The sequence below is a fragment of the Terrapene carolina genome, unplaced genomic scaffold, assembly GCF_002925995.2.
Source record: "Terrapene carolina triunguis isolate 2854851 unplaced genomic scaffold, T_m_triunguis-2.0 Scaffold191, whole genome shotgun sequence".
In the NCBI taxonomy this organism is placed as follows: domain Eukaryota; kingdom Metazoa; phylum Chordata; order Testudines; family Emydidae; genus Terrapene; species Terrapene triunguis.
Window position 1 is genome coordinate 1,719,060 of NW_020664542.1, and position 24,296 is coordinate 1,743,355.

At 41.3% G+C, this 24,296-nt stretch overlaps 1 protein-coding gene across 6 annotated transcripts in view; it reads right to left on the reverse strand.

The window, feature by feature from the left end:
* The window catches only part of PPP1R12B (protein phosphatase 1 regulatory subunit 12B), a 157,939-nt gene that overhangs the window by 39,152 nt on the left and 94,491 nt on the right, over nt 1–24,296 (reverse strand). For all 6 annotated transcript variants that reach the window (XM_026654370.2, XM_026654368.2, XM_026654367.2 and 3 more), the window contains 4 exons: nt 20,516–20,680; nt 18,855–19,038; nt 18,132–18,244; nt 17,617–17,658 (listed from right to left, as the gene is read on the reverse strand). In XM_026654370.2, the coding sequence (XP_026510155.1) occupies nt 17,617–17,658; nt 18,132–18,244; nt 18,855–19,038; nt 20,516–20,680 (504 nt within the window). The remainder of the gene's footprint in view (nt 1–17,616; nt 17,659–18,131; nt 18,245–18,854; nt 19,039–20,515; nt 20,681–24,296) is intronic.

A 24,296-nucleotide genomic window follows, 5' to 3' on the forward strand; every position in this document is an offset into this window, starting at 1 on the left:
ACTGTGTCCAACTCTAGAGGCCACCCTTCAGGAAAGGTGTGGATAAACTGGAGAGTGTCCAGAGGAGTGCAACAAAAATGATAAGGTTTAGAAAACCTGCCCGATGCGGAAAGGTTATAAAAACTGGGCATGTTTAGTCTTGAGAAAAGAACACCGAGTGGGGATCTGATAAGAGTCTTCAAATGTGTTTAGGGTTGTTATAAGGAGAACAGGGATCAATTGTTCTCCATTCTGGCTAAAGGTAGGACATGAAGTAATCGGCTTAATTTGCAGCTAGGAACATTTAGGTTAGATATTAGAGAAAACTTTCTAACTATAACGATAATTAAGTATTGGAATAAGCTTCCAAGGGAGGCTGTGGAATTGACACTGTTGGAGGTTTTTAAGAACAGGTTGGACAAACATCTGTCAGGAATGGCCTAGGTATAGTTGGTCCTGCCTCGGGACAGGGGGATGGTCTAGATGACCTCTTGAGATCCATTCCAGCCCTATATTTCTATGATCCTATCATTAAAGTCTTCTCATGTGTTAAGTAGGATCTCAGTCAAACAGCATGTGTTTGAGAATGTGTGATTTCCCAAGCTTCTAACCCTACAGTTGTGTTCCTTATTGGAAACACATTAGTCCAGGTATCAGTTTACTGGACTACTTCCATTTATCTAGCATTGATGAAGGAGCAGCACATTGCAACCAATGGATGGCGAACACCATAGGGCTTATTTACACTGACTTCTACTGAAGTCAGCTATTGACAGAGGTGGCTTTGTGCCTGGAGTTAACCTACTTGTGTGTGGTATCTTGTCCTACCACCTCTATGAGTAGTTTATCACAGAACATTTTACTATAAGTATAACAAGCATTTTTTCTTCCAGCACTTCCATATCTGCCTGTCAGTCTAATACTCCACCTTTTTAGCAAACTGCATGTCTGTGGAGTGTAAATATTGCTAAAGTGTATATTTGGAGAATAGTGCTTAGAGAGAACGATACAGAACTTAGACATAGAAATTCTTCCGTCATTCATCATATGTACTGCCTTCACATGGGGGGTGGGGGAGGAATATAATTTCTGTAGTACCTTAAGAAGGGGAGAACAGTATCTGCTTGAGAGACTCATTCTCCACCCAATAAATGAAGCCATCTCAGTGACCAAGTTTACTTGGTAAGTGATTGTGTTGAAGGGACAGTCACCCATTTTACAGGCAAACCAAAGTGACAGCTAGTGGGAAAGCTTGGGATGGTCTCATGTATCCAGACAATACTCCCTCATTTTACAAGATGGGAAAGGAAGCACAGATATTCGGTGACATGCCTTCAGTCACACTGAGTCTATGGCAGAACCAGGGACTGAACCCAGATCGCACAAGTCCCAGTCCAGTGCCTTAACCACGTGACCATCCTCCCCCACCTCAGTTCTGAATCAAACTCTGCCTTCTCTCACAGCTGGCAATAGTGCCATTTCGGTTTTCTAAATGAATGGTCATAGAACTCTGACACGTCTGTTTTTGTCTTACAAAGTCTTGCATTTTGAGGTTCCAAAACAGTATCCAATGATTCAAATTAACCTATCTTGTGTAGCAACCACAATGAGAGAGTGTCATAACAGCAACAAGTCTGAAGGAGTCCATGCTAGTCACCATGGTGGAGTTAAAGAACTCTGAATTGCACTCTATTGTTTCTTCATTTCTCAACAGTATGCTGATACACTGCATAGGAACAATGCAGTGATTCATAACCATTCGTGGGCATATTGCTCTGGAGGGGGCAGGGAAAGCTCTGAATTCAGAGTTTAAGTGCAATACGGTGACTGGCAGTGACCTTCACAGCTTGATTATTAAAACCAAAGCAAACACTGAGTTCTGTGCTCTCTACATATGCCAATTAAAGAGAACTACTCATCTGGAATGCAAGTGGGGCTAGCACTGAAAAAGTGTAAATTGTTCATAGAATCATAGAATATCAGGGTTGGAAGGGACCTCAGGAGGTCATCTAGTCCAACCCTCTGCTCAAAGCAGGACCAATCTTCAACTAAATCATCCCGGCCAGGGCTCTGTCAAGCCTGACCTTAAAAACCTCAAAGGAAGGAGATTCCACCACCTCCCTAGGTAACCCATTCCAGTGCTTCACCACCCCCCTAGTGAAAAAGTTTTTCCTAATATCTAACCTAAACCTCCCCCACTGCAACTTGAGACCATTACTCCTTGTTCTGTCATCTGCTACCACTGAGAACAGTCTAGATCCATCCTCTTTGGAACCCCCTTTCAGGTACACCTCTACCTCGATATAACGCTGTCCTCGGGAGCCAAAAAATCTTACTGCATTATAGGTGAAACCGCGTTATATTGAACTTGCTTTGATCTGCCGGAGTGTGCAGCCCCCCCGGAGCACTGCTTTACTGCGTTATATCAGAATTTGTGTTATATCGGGTCGCGTTATATCGGGGTAGAGGTGTAGTTGAAAGCAGCTATCAAGTCCCCCCTCATTCTTCTCTTCTGCAGACTAAATAAGCCCAGTTCCCTCAGCCTCTCCTCATAAGTCATGTGCTCCAGCCCCCAATCATTTTTGTTGCCCTCCGCTGGACTCTTTCCAATTTTTCCACATCCTCCTTGTAGTGTGGGGCCCAAAACTGGACACAGTACTCCACATGAGGCCTCACCAATGTCAAATAGAGGGGAATGATCATGTCCCTCGATCTGCTGTATCCTATCTCTACCCTCCAGCGTATCTACCACTCCTCCCAGTTTAGTGTCATCTGCAAACTTGCTGAGGGTGCAGTCCACGCCATCCTCCAGATGATTAATGAAGATATTGAACAAAACCGACCCCAGGACCGACCCTTGCAGCACTCCGCTTGATACCAAAATAATAATAATAATAATAATAATTAATGGGGAAAGCATGATGAACTCTAATCCAACACCACAGTGTATCAGAAAGAGCAGGACGAAGCCCTTAGCCAAACAGAACAATTTAAATCTTTTAGCTATAAAGCTTCCACCATAGATAATTTATTAAGACAAATACCATTCCTAGGACATCAAGTCTTGAGCAAATTAGAAGTCTTCAAAGGATATGGAGCCAGCAGAAGAAATCTATTCTGGACAACAACCCTGCGAACTCTCTTCACTGTAGATGGGATGGAAGCTGGAAACGGTTTGTAAGATGCTCCCACACAGCACACAGATTATCCAACTCCATAACACCCGTGAACATTGCTCATAGAAGAAAGAATTAGAAATCTACTAGTGAAACACTGAAAAGTAGGCAAGATTCAAAGGAAGACCAATGGCTTAGCATTTGTCCCATCTCTTCCAATCCACTGCTTTGCCCTTCAGTTCCAGTTCCTACAGGCAACTAAAAGTTTACCACCTTCCCCTGGATGCTTGAAATACAAACGAGCACTGAATATGCACCATCCAGTTTATTTTGGCACAGCCTAACCTATGACAAAACTATTTTTCAGCTGTTCCAGTAAAACCTGATGCTTCCATACTACAGCATATAATACAACAATCCCCTAAATCCCCGATTTTCGAGAGTTAATATTTTATTTATAGGGATTTCCATGTGGTGAGGAGGACTGCCCCGGAACAGATTTCAGAGAGTTATGTTTATTAACAAGGTTATTTCCCTTGACGACTCCCATGAAGCAAAAAGCTTCTGAGATCGGGCTACTACACTGAAGACAGCTTTGTGTATTACTTTGAGATCTCTGTAATGTCGCCCATTTCAAATTCTTACTTTTAAACTGATTTTCTTAATATTTAACTTGGCAGTTTTACCATTATTTCCTTGGGCTTAACTAAGAAGCATGCTCCTCAAGCCATGTGCCTTTTCAGTAAGTTACATCAAGAACCCTGCAGTCTTAGTAACTCCTATTTTCCCTTAACCATCCGATAAGGAGTTCTGGATGGAGAGAAAATTGTTTTAATATGGGGGTGAGGGCTGTGATCAGAAGGGATGAGTGGTGCAAAGAGAGTGGTTGTGGCAGGGAATATGCTACTTCATCTTTTAGTTTGGACCTACCATTAGATTGTTCTGCTTTGCTTCAAGAAATACAATAAGAGTGTCAATTAGTTCAACTGTACAACAGGCACCCAATAATCAAGTCCATGGAATATAATTTAGATGTTTATTGCATTAAAAGGTAGGGCTGTCAAGAGATTAAAGAAATTAATCGCAATTAATTGAGCAATTAAAAAAATTAATCGTGATTAATTACGCGATTAATCGCGCGGTTGAACAATAGAATACCATTTAAATATTTTTGATGTTTTCTACATTTTCAAATATATTGATTTCAATTACAACACAATACAATGTGTACAGTGCTCACTTTATATTTATTTTTATTACAAATATTTGCACTGTAAAAAAACAAAATACAAGTACTGTAGTGCTATCTCTTTATAATGAAAGTTGAACTTACAAATGTAGAATTATGTACCAAAAACCCCTGCATTCAAAAATAAAACAATGTAAAACTTTAGAGCCTACAAGTCCGATCAGTCCTACTTCTTGTTCAGCCAATTGCTCAGACAAAAAAAAGTTTGTTTACATTTATGGGAGATAATGCTGCCCACTTCTTAATTACAATGTCACCTGAAAGTGAGAACAGGCATTTGCATTACACTATTGTAGCCAACATTGCAAGATATTTACATGCCAGATACGCTAAAGAGTCATACGTCAATTGATGCTTCAACCACCATTCCAGAGGACATGCTGATGGCGGGATCCAAAGCAGTGTGGACCGATGCATTTTCATTTTCATCATCTGAGTCAGATGCCATCCGCAGAAGGTTGATTTTCTTTTTTGGTGGTTTGGGTTCTGTAGTTTCCGCATAGGTTGTTGCTCTTTTAAGACTTCTGAAAGCATGGTCCACACCTCATCCCTCTCAGATTTTGGAAGGCACTTCAGATTCTTAAATGTTGGGTACAGTGCTGTAGCTATGTTTAGAAATTTCACACTGGTATCTTCTTTGCAGTTTGTCAAATTTGCAGTGAAAGTGTTCTTAAAACAAACAACATGTGCTGGGTCATCATCCGGGACTGCCAGAAATATCTGGCAGAATGTGGATAAAACAGAGCAGGAGACATACAATTCTCCCCCACGGAGTTCAATCACAAATTTAATTAACACATTTGTTTTTTAAAACGAGCGTCATCAGCATGGAAGCATGTCCTCTGGAACAACGGCCAAAGCATGAAGAGGCATATGAATCTTTAGCTCATCTGGCACGTGAATATCTTGTGATGCCAGCTACAACAGTGCCATGCAAATGCCTGTTCTCACTTTCAGGTAACATTGTAATTAAGAAGTGGGTAGCATTATCTCCCACAAATATAAACAAACTTGTTTGTCTTAGCGATTGGCTGAACAAGAAATAGGACTGAGTGGATTTGTAGGCTCTAAAGTTTTACATCGTTTTGTTTTTGAGTGCAGTTATGTAACAAAAAAACCTACATTTGTAAGTTGCATTTTCATGATAAAGAGATTGCACTACAGTACTTGTATGAGGTGAACTGAAAAATACTATTTCTTTTATCATTTTTACAGTGCAAATATTTATAATAAAAAATAATATAAAGTAAGCACTGTACACTTTGTATTCTGTGTGGTAATTGAAATCAATATATTTGAAAATGTAGAAAAACATCCAAAATATTTAATACATTTCAATTGGTATTGTATTGTTTAACAGTGCGATTAATCGCAATTAATTTTTTTAATCGCAATTAATTTGAGTTAATTGCGTGAGTTAACTGCAATTAATCGACATCCTTATTAAAATGTTATTTCACCTCTATCGTTTCTGGAACTCAGTAGTGCAGGCTAACTGCCTGATGCTCTTACTTATGCACATTATCCAGTTAGTCTTGCTCTGACGCATGGAAAGTTTTTTAAATCTGTATTTAAAGTTAGTTTTACACAACATTAAAATCAGGGTTCACAAGAATATTCTAAAGCCACATTTATTCCTGAGACACTGTTTTGGGGGGAAATTCCAAAGCTTATGAAATTAAGCTGCCCTGACAGTTGTCTTTCTATAGGCCAACCTACAAAGCCGTTACTCTCAGCTATAAAATAAAATTAAAAGTAATTATGTTGGGATCAAAGAAGTTTATAGAAAATACATGGAAATTTAATTTAAAAATTGAACTACCTGTCATGAGACAAATATAACATATACATTTGCCTAAATTGGATTCTTGTGTTACTGGTTTGGTACACAAAACTAGACCCAGAGAATTGAGATCAATATTGAATTTGACAGTATACTAAGTTGTTTGTATTGAGTGCCTGGTGGTAATTTGGTGGTGTGTAGGTTTGTAATGTGGTCAGAAGTTAATGAGTTGCATGACTGCCTCAATATCATGATTTCCTAAAAAAATTCAGCTTATATAATTCCTTGCTTATATTGAATAAACCCCACCATTGACTTCCACCGAGAAAAGGTCATGCCTTTTTTCCAATGCAGAAAGAGAGGCACTGACATTTGTAGAAGATGTGGGCTCCAAATAATTAATTGGTGGTTAATAAGCCTTACTAGTGTTAGCCGAGACGTAGCTATTCTGAAATTAATATCTGTTGCTCTACAAGCAGAGAAACGGATGGCGGCAGTGACACTAAATTCCAGATAGTATGGGACACAGGTAACTGGAGTACAGGTCTGTAAGCATTCTGATAAACAGCCACAAAAACATTCTCAGATTCTTTAGGTCAGTGGTTCTCAAACTTTTGTACTGGTGACCCCTTTCACATAGCAAGCCCCTGAGTGTGACCCTCCCCTATAAATTAAAAACACTTAATATATTTAACACTATTATAAATGCTGGAAGCAAAGCGGGGTTTGGGGTGGAGGCTGACAGCTCGTGACCCCCCCATGTAATAACCTCGTGACCCCTCGAGGGGTCCCGACCCCCAGTTTGAGAACCCCGGCTTTAGGTGGACTTGTAAACAAATAAAAGTTTGAATCTTGTACATGCTATTGTTTATCCCATATTCCCATCATCCTTAAAGAAATGCTGCCTGAATTGCATTATAATCCTCTATTTCAGTGGGTGACCTCGTTTTGAGATTGTTAGCTTTATGACTTACTCATGCTCTTGGGATGATGCATGTTTCTTGTATTACCGCTAGCCTTCTATTCTCAAAAGATATGCAGGAAAGTCTCCTTTAAGAGTAATAACAATAACTTACTTTTGTTTCTACTATATGGGGAAAATGTACATTTAAAATCTGTTCCAGAGAAGTAACTATCCCTGAAAAATGTAATGTAGCACTCCAACAGGTAACATTAATACAAATACTGTCTTACAACATTTATTTAGAACCAAACAAGGTTATGTCCAGCAACAGAGGGTTGAACGGACTGTAACAAAAAAATTCTAGGGCTGGCACTAGGCTCTCTTGTAAACATATAAAGGCACTGCAGCACTTTCCCATAAATGGAATACAAACTGTACAAGTGAATAGTCTTTCGTCCGCAGTGTACCAACTGGCGTTCCCATGAGCTGACTTTATCGTATGTCTTGCAGATTTGCAGTCTAGGAAGGAAAGGATCCATTTTTCCCCACTCTCCCAAAGTCACAGCAATTTCTCTCACTCACTCTCACTCCAACACACATCTGGAGTCATACTTTCCCCCATCCTACATACTCCAATGTAGCTGAAATGCAATAGCTTGTTTTCTGCTCATACAAAGGCTGGGAACCATAAACCAACAGACATATTTCAATCAGCACTAAAACTAACTCCCCATAATGTGTAGTCATCTTAGCCCCTTGTTTCACATATGAAGTTCAAGGTTTCTGGACAAAGCAGTGTATGTGTCTCTGAGTCTGTTTTTTTTTGTTTTTAAGAAATACAGAAAAAAGGCCACAGCAAAGAGCAATAAAAAAGCCACATGACCTGCAAGAAAGTGACTGGTCCTTAGCACCTGTAAAAGCTTAAATACATTTCTCTTCTAAATGTAACCAAACTACTCTGATTACTACTGAAAGAAAAGATGAGGTGCACAAACTACTCATTATTCAAGCATAAAATATGTTAGAACAGAGCAACTAGAAGAGTGAACATTTGTTCCCCTATTCTAGGAATTTCCCCAACTTATTTAGTGTAATGAACTAGAGAAGAATTGGAGGGAGAATTCCAGTGTCAGATTCACAAACACCTGAAAAGACAGCAAAAGGGAGTTACAGCAAAATAGAACGTCCTTGGTGCCTGCAATCAAAAGCAACAACTGCATTCATGTTGAGAAATAGACTCCTCTGGTTATATGATGATTGGCATAGCAATGCCTATTCTGTCTAAAATAGATGGTCTTAAAGACTGCAGTTCTAATTCCCTTCTAAATTCTGGGTATAAAGCTCAGAAGCACAGGCAATGACAGTGCTGAACTCCCTCCTACCATCATCCCCACTGTGCTTCAGTCTCAAGAGGAGGGTTCACTTCTAGCGTTGGTTTGATTTTCATGCCTGTTAGAATCTTGGGTCTCAGCTGAAACTGTGCCATGTGTGACTACTGAGCCATTGGGAATTAGATTGAGATCAAATGCTGATTTCACACAGGCAGCAAAAAGAAGGTAAAAAAAAAACCTTTTAACCTGTCTTTCCACATCCAGGTTCACGCCACAGCGTCAGTTCTATATTTTACTCAGAAAAGGGAAGCAGCAACTTTAAAATTTGAACATAGCCTGACAAAAACAGCACTGCTGCTTTACATGGTCCATATACAATTCCCATTCAGGACAGTGCTCATGCAAGTGACTTAAAATTCAAGCCCATGTCTGCCACTGGATATAGCATTTTTTCAGTGTATAATATTTTCCACTAAGAGCTGCTCAACAATGATTACATTCTAGGAAATGTTACTCTAGTTTCCCTCGTCCTCAGTATAGCTCTCATACCAAGGATGCATGAAGCAGTAACAAGTCAAATAAATGAAAGAGGAACATAAGTTTCCAGAACATTGCTGAAGGGCCACAGGGAAAATGTACCCAAGGCCAAAGTAACATCATAACCAGAGGCAAATGTAGCACTTTTAAACCAAAGGGGACTTTCCAGAACATGAGAGCTCAGTATCTTAGTAAGATATATGAAAGCCTCAGACAGCTATTAATATGCCTAAGACAAGTTTTAGTCTATTCATCTCTGGATGCACCAGATTCCATGCGCCTCCTACCCAACCCAGCCATCCATGACCTTTCCTGTTCATTTGTGTATGGAAATAACCAGGGAGATATGGAGGATGGAACCAATCTGAAATGTTTTAAATATGCCTGCCTTTTTAGTATGTAGAGTAGTTGTAGCTGTCTCAGTCCCAGGATATTACAGAGACAAGATATTAGCTCACCCACCTTGCCTTTTTAATGGCACTGGAAACATTTATAACTAAGTCAACAAAATTCCACTTCATTATGGTTTCTAACCTATTTCTGAGTGCACTGCAAGTATATAAACTGGCACACTGAAATGAACCCAAGCTAGGTTGTCACCTCCTTTAGGAAACGTGACAATTCAGAGCCTGTGCCACATAGAAGGGTTCTCCAGCTCACCAGAAGAGCAGTACACACTAGGGAAAGCTAGTCTGCCTGAGTGGACTCCTGCATGAGGGCAGAGGTCCACCAATTTCAAAGGAACTCTGTTCAGAACAGGGGTGCCCACTTGGGGCAGACGGCAGGATCGGGGCCTACGCTGACTTCACTTCCTCCTGCACATTACCTTTTGTGCAACAATGCTAGAAGTAAATTACCATTGACTTCTCTTTATGAAGACAGTCCCTCCCTATACCCATCCTTCCACATTTTGCCACTTTTGAGGCATATGTTGAGGGAGACCAATAGGTTATAACCTTCACTTTTAAAAAAGCTTTAGGAGAATTGGTGAAGGAGACCTAGATATTGGTTACCTCCCCTCAGAGTACATTAATGGGAGTTTCATAATGATATTAATTCATAACCAGCTATGAGGTATTATCATAAAACCAGTAACAGTTCCTAACAATTTTTGTCTAGAAAGATAAACCCTTTACATTGTATACTAGTTTAATCATAGAAAAATAGACACGCAGGGCTATAAGGGAACTCGAGAGGTCATCTAGTCCAGCTCCCTGTGCTGCGGCAGGACCAAGTAAATCTAGACCATCCCTGACAGATATTTGTCTAACCTGTTTTTAAAAATCGACAGTGATGGGGATTTCACAACCTCCCTTGGAAGTCTGTTCCAGAGCTTATCTATCCTTAAAGTTTTTCCTAATATCCAACCTAATCAGCCTTGCTGAAGATTAAGCTGATTATTTCTCGTCCTCATGTATTTATATAACCTCATACTGCCTTTCATGTCCCTTGCTAGGTATAACTCATTTTATGCCGGAGCCTGATTTTGTCCCTACATGCTTGTACTATTCTTTTGTACTCATCCTTAGCAATCTGTCCATGTTTCCACTTTTTGTAGAATTCCTTTTTGATTTTCAGGTCATTCAGGTCATTCTTAATGATGGGTTACTAAAATTGTAGCTTCAATTCCTTTGTCAAAATAATTCAGAGTTTTCAAATACACATTTTTGCCATAAACTTTCACTTCCCTGGAAGTTTTATGTTTCCAAAACCTAGGTCCAAGATTTTCAAAAGTGACTAGTGATTTTGGGTGCCCATCTTGAGACCTCTCAAAAGGGACCTGATTTTCAGAGGATTGGTTCTTAAGACTTATTGAAATTTGGGCCCCTTTAAGGCATCTCAAGTTGGACACCCAAAGTCACTAGTTGCTTTGGAAAATCTTGGCCTAATGCCACAAATGAAGTTATGTAATGGATATTTTTTCTGTCCTCTTTTCCTTTAAAAATACTTTAAAATATATGATTTTCTGCAAATGCTACTATTTTGATCTTTAAATGATCACATTTCCTGTCTTCTATCAAGGAGATCAGGATGGCCAATTTTTAGTGGACAAACCTTCTCTTCAACAGCTGGTGCAATTTTTCATAGAGATTTTAAGTTCTCCTAGTAAATAAATTGCTGAAACTAGGAGCGGTGGGCAAGATTTTGTGCAAAAGACACCCAAGTGTCACTCTGTACTAGCACGAATAGTAACGGGCACATAAAATGCACTAAGAAATGAACTCCCCCATACCGACGCCTGGTGAGACCAGGCTGGATGACAATTTCTTCCAGTAAAGAGCCTTACAGAATAAGGAATTTACTTTTTATAAAATGGAAAGACAGAATACCCAGCGCAAAGCAATGCTAGCCTCCAGAATGAGGAATCTAAGTCTATCGGAGTATAACCAATAATGACATTTCAATTATGAGGCCTCTTGCAGAAGTTAGCCATCAAGGGAAAATATAGCCAGTGCTTCAGAACAAGGGGAATGACCTTCTAAGGACCAAAGTGACAAGCGGCATCTACACACTGAAATAATTTAGAACACACAATTCTTCCTTTACAGGTAGGATGCTTTTTGGTCAGTCTGACTTCTTTTTTCCAAATGAATTTTAGGTACCCTTTTTGTTCCACTTGTAAGCCACAAACCAATGCAGCCTCTCCATTTTCTTATGCTCTCTGTATACACAAGTTGCATACCACCCAGACATGAGCATGCATCATTTCCAAAGGCACCTGTAGGCAGCTAGGAGTGACAGCTACAGAGGAGCTTTGCCACACTATTCCAAGTATTTTGTCTGCTTCTTGGGGAATGAATAAAGGAAACTAGGAAGCTTTTAATAAGGAAAAAAGTATGAGCTAGTGTCTTCTGAAACCATTTCCTTCCACTGTTTGGACAAAACCCATATAGTCTTCAAGAAATACACCCTTATAGCGACACAAATCTCATCATGACACTCACATTAACATTCAGATATTTACTAGTCCCTTCCTGAGTTATTACAAAGCAAAATCAGACATTTTGATAGGTCAAGTCCGTACCTCCCATTGGAGCAAATGGGCCCAGCTCCAGGCTACTGCAAGCACTAAAAGGCTAAATTGTTGAGTTACCAACAGGGGTAGGGAACCCACAAAACAGTCAACCAGATAAAGATGAAAATTAAAATAAGTTGTTAACATGCTATGAAGAGATATAGTTGGACACTATAAACAAACAGCCTGTTAATTTTTGTTTGGATGGTTTAAGCTCGTAAGCGTTCTGCTAATCCTTAAAGTAACAGGAATTTATTTCAATACAAGCAATGCAGGGAATGTCCAGGTCCAGGTCATGACTTAAGGGCCATCGAACCCATCAAAGACCATCCTTATAAGCAACCTCCACAGACTAGTAGGTTTACACTAGACCAAGTCTGAAGGTACCGCATTAAACCAAGAAGTTGAAGCACAAGGCTAGCCTTTTTAGCCACCCAGACACTGAAATCTATAGCCACAATCTTGTAAGAAGGTCAGTGTGAACTCCAGAAAGTATTACTGTAATTTTTCTTTGGTTTGGCCTCTCTTTGGACACAGCCAGGTTTAAGATGGCTTTAGCTTGCTTGCCTTCATCAAGCATATTGTTTCATCCTGCCCCTTCCATAGTCAGGACCTGGGTGATTGTAGGGGAGCAGTCTGAAGAGGCCATAGCATTTGTTTTACATGGAACAGATTTGTGGGTGTGGATTACTCAGCTTTTCACAAAACATTTTTGTCCCCAAATGCCTGGTGCCTTAAATAGGAATTAGCCAGCTGCCCCTTCACTTTTACTGTAGCATACAGGCCGATGATTTAAATGCTGTATCATGGTGATCCATAAATAGGAAGTCAGGCTTCCTTCCCAAAACAGTGATGTTTAGGGTTGCCAATTTTGGTTTGGTTTGCCAATATTCCTGGAGGCTTCATCACATGATAAGCTTTAATGAAAGGTTAATCTTTAATTCCTGGAGACTCCAGGACAATCCTATGATGTTTTAAGAAAAAGCAACAGATAGTCATGAGGCTGGACAAAACATATGAGAGAGAATCTGTGCAGATGGTGACTAAAGCTTTAAAAATATTTGTACAATACATATTTATTTCTACAGTGCCCCGCCAAGATACTCAGGGTACTACCAACATAATGCAGCCATCCCTAAACATTTTAAGGCTCCAAGGTTAAATGCTGTTGCAGACTGGTTTACTGCCATTTTTAGCCTCAACTTTTATTCAGATACATGTTGCTAATTGCACGCGTTTAGACTGCAGAACCACTTTCCCTGAAACATATACAATCAACTGTAGCATTTTTGTTTGCAACAGGGCTGCACAGAGCCAAAGTTTCTGAGACCAAGCCCTATTCTGTGCATGATTAAGTGCCTTATTTCACTGTACTCATCTGAAGTGACACACAGCTCCCTCCCACACTGCCTTGGACATGGGCCAGGATGGCTTCCCGCCCATGTCATACTGCATCTGTGCTAGAAAGTGAATACAACGTGGTAAATATTTCCCCCTCTCTTTGCATTACAATTACCCCAAGAGGAACTGGGCAGCAAACTGGTCTCTGACAGGAAGTTATGGTACATATTAACATTTTGCACTAATCTAGACAAGCAGGCTTTCCTTCTGGATCAGTCACTAAAGCGTTCACCTATGGCAATCTCTTGCTAATCAACTTCCCTTGTATCTGGACAAAGAACAGCCTGTGCTTTGGACATACCTTACCATATTAGGCAATCAGATCCTAGGAAGGGGAGAACTCAAGATGTAGGCGGACCCTCCCTTCGCCTAAAAGGGCAGGCTAGGAACTTCCTGTGCAGCAGCAGAACAGTTTCCTTTTTGGAAGCGGGGAAAGGGAGGAGGATGAAAGGACAGACTCCATCATGGTTCTAAGTGATGGCCTTGCAGGGCTATTCAAATATGCAATCATACTATTAAAGACAGCACCTTTGTAATGGAGCCAGGGTCATGTGCTCTGAAATACAAGCTTCCAACTAGTTGGATTTAAAGATGTATATGTATTTTTTAAAGCAATGAGTTTGATTAGCCTGTCTTCCCCCCACCCAATAAAGCTATGGTTCTGCAGCAGCTGTAACACTGCCACATGGCAGCTGCAGTTTAATAAAAGGATTCTCAGATGCATCAGGTTTCACTTTGAATTTCTAGGTTATCCTGTAGAAGGGTTGAATTTCCTGAACGCTTTTTAATAAAAATGAGTTGGAGCACAAACTCAACTCCTACAGCCTCATCTGATGACACTGTGTTAAAGACACACGACACTCAAAAAGATAAATACTGTGGAACGGAGTTTGGCTGGATGGTTGTAGCAGCAATTTCAAATACTCAGGAATCTTTTTATAAGCAATAATAGGATAACATTCAATACAAAACAGATGTGCTAAACCTGTAGCCCTATGACTCACTTCTGTGTAAAGGTTCAAATCCATTAACATGGCTGTTGTGAAGTATTCTCTGGGCTGATACCAGAAGTTCATGTAAACAGGCCTTTTCTTCATCACCTCTCATTGTCCTGGAAGTTTATAACTTAACCAAGTAAGCATTCACAAAGGTGTTTCATTGTATTTGTACACAAGCCAGGTTTAAAGACAATATTTCTTTAAGATGCTGCATTGTCAGACAAGTTTATCGGCATGTTCCTGTACTGAGAGAAATACTTGGCACAGAGCTGAGTGTTATAGAAAGCTTAAATGCCCATTGGCCCATCTTTGGAACTTCTGGGCAAGGCACATTTTTGTGCCAGACAGAATTCCACCGAAAAGAACTGCAGGAAAATAATTTCTCTATGAATCACAACCTTTTTTCTACTTGTATTATATAAAATTTGCTATTTTAAGTTACATTTTTCTTCCTTCTTTTTTGCCCAAACAAAATCCTCATCTACATTTTGCATCCAGATTATCCAAGTCCAAATATTTGTTGATCTACCAGGTTTTCTGACACACACCCAGTAACAAGGACTTCTCTCTCCAATTAGCAGTGCAGAACCCCACACTACATTCTTAATCACTATGCCAAGTATTTCTCACAGTACAGCAACATGCCTATAAAAACTTGTCAGTCAATGCAGCATCTTACAGAAACTGATCTGGGACTGGCAGGACTAGGAGACTGGGACGAGACCTGAGAAGTGAAGACACTTGGACAAGGTAGTCAAAGAAAATGAGATTGGGATGAAGAGGCAGGGCTCCTGTGGAAAAAATACTATGATCATGTAACTAACACCTGTACCATAATGCATATGCACAAGGGGGTTAAGGTAAAACAACCTTAACTCTGGAATTTCCTAGTTTTTGAGTGATCAATGTTCACAAGGAGAATGCTTGGGTTTTTAACATAGTTTGCATAATTTAATGGTTTTTTTTAAAAAGCAAACTAATATAGAAATTCCACTTAGAACCTTTAGATCCACTGCACAGATCTCGGCCACTTGAGTAAGCGAGTAACTGCTAGCAGTAGTAGGTTGTCATCCCATCTATGGATCAGCGCTAGAGGGGGATAGGACACTTTACCCATGGGTTTCACAGATATTTGCTAACAGCAGAGGAATGGGTAGGACTCAGGAATATTGGAGTCCATTCCAGGCTCTGAAGGGTGTGTCATTTAGTGGAACCAGACTCTTCTGCCTGCCTTCCCCAAGCTTGACACCTTCGGCCTTGTCCCCTCCAACCTGTCAAGGTCCTGCGTCTTCCCCACCCCAGCTCCTCATTCCACTCCCATTCCCCTTGCCTACCCAGTCCAAGTCTCCACTCCTCAGGCTTCTCATCCCAGTCCTAGTCTGATCTGCCGCTCCATCCACCCAGGCTTTCAGTCATCCCCTCTGCACACCAGCACCTCATGAGATCGGTTTCCCATTCACCCTCCACCAACTGGCTCCTCCCTGTCCCAGTCTCTTCCTCCCCCCAAGTCAGTTTCACTAGGCTCCTCATCTCATTCTACTCCTTCTCCTCCCTCTGGTCCAGTTGCCTGCTCTCAGTTCTGGTGCCCAGTCACAACCCGGCCCAGAGCAGCAATTACATGGAAAGACGAGTTTAGTTCCCACAACCCTGAGCTCGTCCATACTCTGTTGCTCTGTGGGGATAGTCATGAGCAGTCTGGTCACATGCAGGAGCTGTGAGGGGTTGGAACATGCTCATTGTGAGCAGATTTTGGGGAGACTTCAGCCGCTAAACTCTAAGAAGTCTCTAGTGAGCGTGTAATAACTGAGGTTTTTCAAAAGCTTCTAACTTAGCCAGCTTCTCACAGGAACAGCTAGCTCAAAGGCCACCAGCCTGCGAGAGAGAGAGAGAGAGAGTGTGTGTGTGTGTGTGTGCGCGCACACCCCAATGTATTTTTCCACTTATGTCGTTCTCTGAAATGGCTAAACAGTTTTGGCTGAAACTGCCCAGAAAAGTTTCTGTTTCAGCTTCAGGCAGACCCCGGCATGGAACATTTCAGCTCAAATGATTAAAGTTTGGCAATCTTTAGGCAACTGAAAGCAGGTTCCAATAATGGGGATTATGGTGCTACCGCTCTGTCTACAATACGGAGTCTGGGAAGAACATCTTGAGTTCCATGTTTTTAGTGCTCTACAAGGGAAGGCTGGCACGAGCAACTTTATGCAATTGTAAGATAAGGACATACTGTGCCGTCATCCCATTTGCCTACCAGTCTCAGTCCCTATCAGATTCACTTTTATCAGGCTGAGTCAAAGTGGGGTATTTTTAAGGAAAGGACAAGCGTCCATGACAAAGAAAACTTAATTTGTAACACCACAGAATTGAATATGGATCCCTCAACAATTGATTAAAACAGTGCCACCAACCGCCATGCCGCAAAATGATCTGTTTAGCAAAATATGTGAAAAAGCCATTTGGACTGAATGAAATTGGGTTCTTTTTAAATAATAAAATCATATGCCCATGCTGGCACCTGATGTCAACCACCAGTGAGGTACTTATGGAGCCTTGAACAGCTGTTATTTTTCTCCTGGTCTAACAAATGATGCACTGATGGTTTTGGAACAAACATTGTTCAACAGACCAAGACATGTTCCTGGCCCCAAATGTGTCTCAGCCCAAGACAGACAAGACCAAAAACAAGGCAAGATACTAGACTGTTCAGGCAATGGAGGGTTTAGCAATTATAGATGAAAGAAAGGAAGAGAGATTTGAAGGAATTTGGAGAATAGCAAGACTGTTCCAGTTGTAGGGGATAGAAGAATAGAAAGCCTGCACCCAGAACAAGACAAGGGTGTAGGCATGGGAAGTACAAATATACTTGTTTTCTAAGTTAGAATGAATCCCTCTTACTCTATTGAGCCACATTCTGAGTTAAGAGATCTCGGCTTCCCTTGTGACCCGTGATAGCCACACTTCCCAAATTCTGCAGTCAGCCTTTTGATACAGTATATTAGACCCCTAGCACAGCCTTCATCTCACAGCCGCTGTTACAACCCTTCAGGTTTCCTTGACAATCAGACTACACAGACCTCATAGAACAGCAGATTCAAGGTGTATGTGCACCATAGCTTCCCGAGGAAAGATCAGCAGCGATTTGCTTCACAGAACTGGAGTGAATACCAGGCTGGAAGCAATGTGTTGTTCAGACAGACACACTTTCCCTAACAAATACAAGTGAATTCACAGCAGTCCTGCTGCCATCAAAATGTAGATGACAGCAAGGTAGTTAAGGCAATGTACATCGTTGGATCCTCACTTACCCGAGACTCCTTCACTTCCTCATTCCCATCAACCTCGTCATCCTAGAGAGAAAGAAGAAAATGAATGTAGCGTAATAACTTCTATAGCAGCAAGGTTTGGATTTCCTGGTATTTAGGTGACTAGGCTTTTCAAGAGAGAGGTGCTGATTCTTGATATCTAGGTAACTGTGAAAAGCTTTTGAGAAAGGGATTGTACAAAGGAACTTTAAGTCTCAGTAATCAAAGGCAGATTCTCAAAGGCAGGAGATGGTGCTTATCTCAGAGCTTCTCCAATTACCTCCCATTTGATAAACTTTAAAGGACAAGGTGGATGAGGGAATATCTTTTACTGGACCAGCTTCTGTTGGTGAGAGACGCAAGCTTTCAAGCTTACACAGAGCTTTTCTTCCTGGGACCTTTCAGGCCTATGCACTAAGCTAACAGGATGCAGCCATCCTATTCAAAACCAGAAGCAAATTCACTTTGAATGTGGTAGAACAAATTCCCTTTTCTCCCACCCCAACAAGGTCACTCACATCTTTTGTCCAGAAAGAGATTCCAGTGCCTCTTCGCCTCTCCTTTGGCCGCCGTCTCTCTCGGATTGACTGCTTGTTTGGAGATCTATCATCTAAATCCTGATCTTCACACTCTAGCCAAACAAGGACAGACTGCTTTGATTTAAATGATTTACCTGTGTGCTTTTCTCAAAGCCCTGGTGACATTTTCAAACTGGTTTCCATCACCAAGAAAGGGCTCGTGTTGTACTACACTTCAGTCAATAAACATACAAGATGGAATCCCTCTTCCCCACTACACCTAATATTTTGCACTCCTTTCTTCTAGACGGGCCCAGACAGTGGCTGTCCCTTTATCTGCATAGCTCCCAACACCATGCAGGGGCATTAGCTTATCAGGATTCTGAGGGAGGAGTTACATTAGTCAAGTTCTCTAGCACCGCTTCCTGGAGAATCTAGATGTTCCCTCCCAGTAGATGGTCAAAGGAAAAGCCACCACCTCTTATTCATGTCTGCAAAGGCAATAAAAATGGACCACTTCATAAGGGACTTGGATACCCTCTTTCAGTCATTCTGTTTACATACACATCTGACAAGCTGGCAGCCCACCTGAACCAGTCCCCTGCTGGAAGAGCAGGAAATAAACCTAGAATCTCAGGCTATGTACACTGAGCATATTGCTTATTCATTAAACACCTTGGCCTGAAATGCTTGGGTTGTCTTCTCATTTTAGGAGGTACGTACCATTTTTCTCCATCTCAGTGGCCGTGCTTTGGAAGTCTGCTGGGTTCACAGAGTCAGGGTCCAGAGATCTACTTGTCCGGGCCAGGTGAGAACTTGTGTAAAGAGAAGGGGCTGACGTGGAGGGAGATACTGGTGTTGTGGGTTTGTCTGTTTGTGCTGGACACCTTAATCGCCGATAGACAGACTGTAAATAAACAGAGCCATAAATAAAGGTTAGCAGAAAGGTAACGACTAGGAGAACTGGACTTTAGCTACTGGATGTAATCACTCAGCGTTTACAGTCCTCCACACTGCCGTTGGATAAACCACACCTTGCCACAGAGGACAGATTAGGAAAACAGCATAAAATGTATTCCATCTGGCTGGGGTGAGTGGAAGAAGAGGAAACAGGTTTTTGTTTGTTTTTAAAGTAATTTTGGATTGCACAGTCACATTCGGAACACAGCTTGAAGACCGAAGAGCAGCTTGCTTGACCCATACTGCCAAGACTAGCAGGTATCCTTTATAGAAATGAACTGTCGAGAGTCTAAAGGGGACAAAAGAGACAGGACCATTATATATCTGTCCCCAGTAAAGTGTTTGGCCAGTACTGCAATGTCACTCCTGCAGAGATATAGGAGACCATCACCACAGGACTTGGTTCACAGTGGGATGAGGTATGGAGGTGCAAAAAGCTGTGAGCACATTTTATGGGAAAAGCCAATCTGGGCTATAGAAGATGGTTAGTAGAAATATCACAGACCTCCAGGTTGCTTGCTAGGTGTGTATATGAGCTGAGGGGTGAAAACATTATCTACTAAAGAGTTGCTGGATTCAGGCTTCTTTTCTTGTCATGTGGTTGTTAATCAGCTTCCATGTAAAACAAGGGTACATGCCAATGATAAGATTAACAGTTGTGTAACAGGTTTGGTTAATTCAACAACTCAATCCTTTCTAGAGGAAGTCAAGTCAATGGTGAGATTTTATACAGAAGGGGTTCCACAACTCATCTGTTTACAATACTTCTTGTGGTGTTCATTGACTTTACTCCAGCTGGACGTTCATTTTGCAGCAAGTATTCTCTATGTAAGAAAAGCCACTTGGGTTCAAGAGTCCAAATAAACGTAATGCCTGGGGAGATGATGACCTCCTATGAGACTTCTCTATCTCTCCTCTCCCCTCCCCCCACCCCCAATCACCTGAATCCACCAACTACATTCAAAACATCTGTAGAGGAACATTAAGGAATCCGGTGGCACCTTAAAGACTAACAGATTTTTTGGGGCATAAGCTTTCGTGGGTAAAAAACCCATTTCTTCAGATGCTAGGCCTCAATCCTGACCCTTATTGCCAGAAGAGAGGAACTGTGGCACAATTCTCCTTTTATTAGCCTTTGCATTCCATGGTATTGTTACTTCCATGATTTATTTTGTCTGACAAGAGACAAGTGTTATGTCAAGTCGAGAACAAAGCAATAGCTGAGCCATAACACAGCAACACTATACACAGATTAATTTCCAAGTACCCACATACCTAGATTAATCAGGCCTGGGTCATTTCTGACTGTACTAATCCTCCTAGTAGCAAGTCCACAAGGAGACAGTCAGAAGAATTTTACTCAATCTCAGTTGTCCCAAACCACTGAACTCTCAAGTAGCAGCTATTAAGGATAGAGAGATCACCTCCTCATCCTGGTTTCTATTCCACCAGGGCCGGGTCTCCTCCCGTCTCTCACTGCTGTCCTCAGTGCTCTCAGGTTTCTCACTTTGTTGTTCCTGAGCTTGCCGCTCCACTCGAGACCGGCTGAAAGTTCGTTCTGCCTCCTGAAGGTCTGTGAGTGTTACACCCTGGGAAAGGGGTAAGATTGCATCAGTTACACATGCTGGTTTGTTATGTGCTTCATGCACCTGATAAAACCTGTCTCTTTAGTTAGATGGCAAGTTCTTCAAGACAGGTACCACCTGTCCACTTTGCCTAGCACAATGGGTCTTGATCCTGATAGAGGTCTCTTGCCCCTACCTTATATAAAGTAATAGATTGGGATAGCACTTAATACTTCTCAGCTAACATGCATCATCACTGGACTCCTCAAAAGCAAACTCAGTGCAGAGCATCAAGCCATAAGAGTGAAGAGCAAAGGCGCTTGCAATGTCACCGGCAACCAGAACTGCAGCCTTAGTTTGTACATCTGGAGGGGGTACGCGGAATTAACTGTTCCCAGGAACACTTACTAGAGCTCACCAGATGTGCCAGTCTGAGGGTCTGGACTATAGCACTCCAATATATACTTTCTCCAGCCACTTTGTCATCGCAGGATTTTACTTTTTATTCTGTTACACACACACACACTTTTCTGATGGTGTGTCAGTCTGATGTATTCTAGACTAAGCCACAAATGGTAACCATCAACTACAGGCTTCAATGTGTAAAGTTACTAAATTCAGACCAGGAAGTAACATTCCTATAAACACAAAGGACTAAAACCCATATGGCGACAATCTCGTCATAATTCACATGACTATCAGACAGATTATTTCCCATTCTGAACGTAGAACACCCCCACCTTCCTTGGTGATGGGTGTTAAGGAGCTAGCTCCTTGGAAAGAGACCTTGAACACTAGATTGATTTCTGGAAAGTTTACCCCTCTCCTGGGTTCCGTGGGCCACTGTTGTACATAGACGAAGTACGTTTGTTCTGAATTTTTAAATTGCGCAGGTGATAGATATGAAGCCCATGGTGTTGTGGAAAGAGGCACAGCTGTCTGAGCAGAGATTGGAATGCAAGCCTTGATCCACCAGAGCCCAGATCAGTCAGCCTTCCAGGCATGTTGCAAAGCCCATCTTCTCTTTTCACTAAGGCTGCTGAGAATGACATGGGCTGCGCTGGACATATTTATGGGCAGTTCTTGGTTTAAATTCACATTGTGGTGTTTAATTTATGGGACTGATGCCTAGAGCTGTATTCAAAGAAATTTGATTCAACCTACTTTCTGAATTTCCCTACGATGCTGCTGTGTGTCTGACTTCAGCCCACAAAAACATCGGCAGGTATATTACAAACACTTCATTACACATTTTTGCAATAATGGGTGACAACTGAGTCTACTCATCTGGTATGTTTACTGAAGCTGGTAACCAAGCAGACAGGGGGGTTCTTATGGGATTAGTGACTGTATCTGTGCCTCTAACAGACCACCCATATTTTTCTCGAATTTTGGATGGTCCTCACGTCAGTGTAAATTCATAGTAATGTGATCATTTCTATTTTCTCCATTAGAACACTGATCAGTGGAAATATTAACAATTTAAAATGAGACTGCTGTGTTCCCTCCCCCACCGAAACCAAACTAGCAAGTCATTTTGGACTTCCTACCTGTAAAAAGAGAAGTCATGAGCTAATCCAATTCAAACTAAATGGAAGAATAAACAAAAATAGATCTGTGACTAGGGTTTTTGATTTCAAATGGGCTAACTAAAAACTTAAGGAAATTAGTTAGGGAAGTGGATTGGACTGAAGAACTTGTGGATCTAAAGGTGGAGGAGGCCTGGAATTATTTCAAGTCAAAGTTTCAGAAACTATCAGAAGCCTGCATCCCAAGAAAGGGGAAAAAATTCATAGGCAGGAATTGTAGACTAAGCTGGATGAGCAAGCATCTCAGAGAGGTGATTAAGAAAAAGCAGAAAGCCTACAAGGAGTGGAAGATGGGAGCGATTAGCAAGGAAAGCTACCTTATTGAGGTCAGAATATGGAGGGATAAAGTGAGAAAGGCCAAAAGTCATGTAGAGTTGGACCTTGCAAAGGGAATTAAAACCAATAGTAAAAGATTCTATAGCCATATAAATAAGAAGAAAACAAAGAAAGAAGAAGTGGGACTGCTAAACACTGAGGATGGAGTGGAGGTTAACGATACTCTAGGCATGGCCCAATATCTAAACAAATACTTTGCCTCAGTCTTTAATGAGGAGCTTAGGGATAACGGTAGGATGACAAATGGGAATGAGGATATGGAGGTAGATATTACCACACCCAAGGTAGAAGCCAAACTCAGAAGCTTAATGGGACTAAATAAGGGGGCCCAGATAATCTTCATCCAAGAATATTAAAGGAACTGGCACATGAAATTGCAAACCCATTAGCAAGAATTTTTAATGAATCTGTAAACTCAGGGGTTGTACTGTATGACTGGAGAATTGCTAACATAGTTCCTATTTTTAAGAAAGGAAAAAAAAGTGATCTGGGTAACTACAGGCCTGTTAGTTTGACATCTGTAGTATGCAAGGTCTTGGAAAAAATTTTGAAGGAGAAAGTAGTTAAGGACATTGAGGTCAATGGTAATTGGGACAAAATACAACATGGTTTTACAAAAGGTAGATCGTGCCAAACCAACCTGGTCTCCTTCTTTGAGAAGGTAACAGGTTTCTTAGACAAAGGAAACACAGTAGATCTAATTTACCTCGATTACAGTAAGGCATTTGATACGATTCCACATGGGGAACTATTAGCTAAATTGGAAAAGATAGGGATCAATATGAAAATTGAAAGGAACTGGTTAAAGGGGAGACTACAACGGGTCACACTGAAAGGTGAACTGTCAGGCTGGAGGGAGGTTACTAGTGGAGTTCCTCAGGGACCGGTCTTGGGACCAATCTTATTTAATCTTTTTATAACTGACCTTGGCACAAAAAGTGGGAATGTGCTAATAAAGTTTGCAGATGACACAAAGCTGGGAGGTATTGCCAATACAGAGAAGGACCGGGATATCATACAGGAAGATCTGGATAACCTTGTAAACTGGAGTAATAGTAATAGGATGAAATTTAATAGTGAAAAGTGCAAGGTCATGCATTTAGGGATTAACAACAAGAATTTTTGTTATAAGCTGGGGACGTATCAGTTGGAAGTAACAGAGGAGGAGAAGGACCTCGGCGTATTGGTTGATCACAGGATGACTATGAGCCGCCAACGTGATATGGCCATGAAAAAAAGCTAATGCGGTCTTGGGATGCATCGGGCGAGATATTTCCAGTAGAGATAAGGAGGTGTTAGTACCGTTATACAAGGAAAGGGCGAGATCTCATCTGGAATATTGTGTGCAGTTCTGGTCTCCCATGTTTAAGAAGGATGAATTCAAACTGGAACAGGTACAGAGAAGGGCTACTAGGATGATCCGAGGAATGGAAATCCTGTCTTATGAAAGGAGACTCAAAGAGCTTGGCTTGTTTAGCCTAACCAAAAGAAGGCTGAGGGGAGATACGATTGCTCTTTATAACTATATCAGAGGGATAAATACCAGGGAGGGAGAGGAATTATTTAAGCTCAGTACCAACGTGGACACAAGAACAAATAGATATAAACTGGCCATCAGGAAGTTTAGACTTGAAATTGGACAGTTTCTAACCATCCAAGGAGTGAAGTTCTGGAATAGCCTTCCAAGCGGAGCAGTGGAGGCAAGAGACATATCT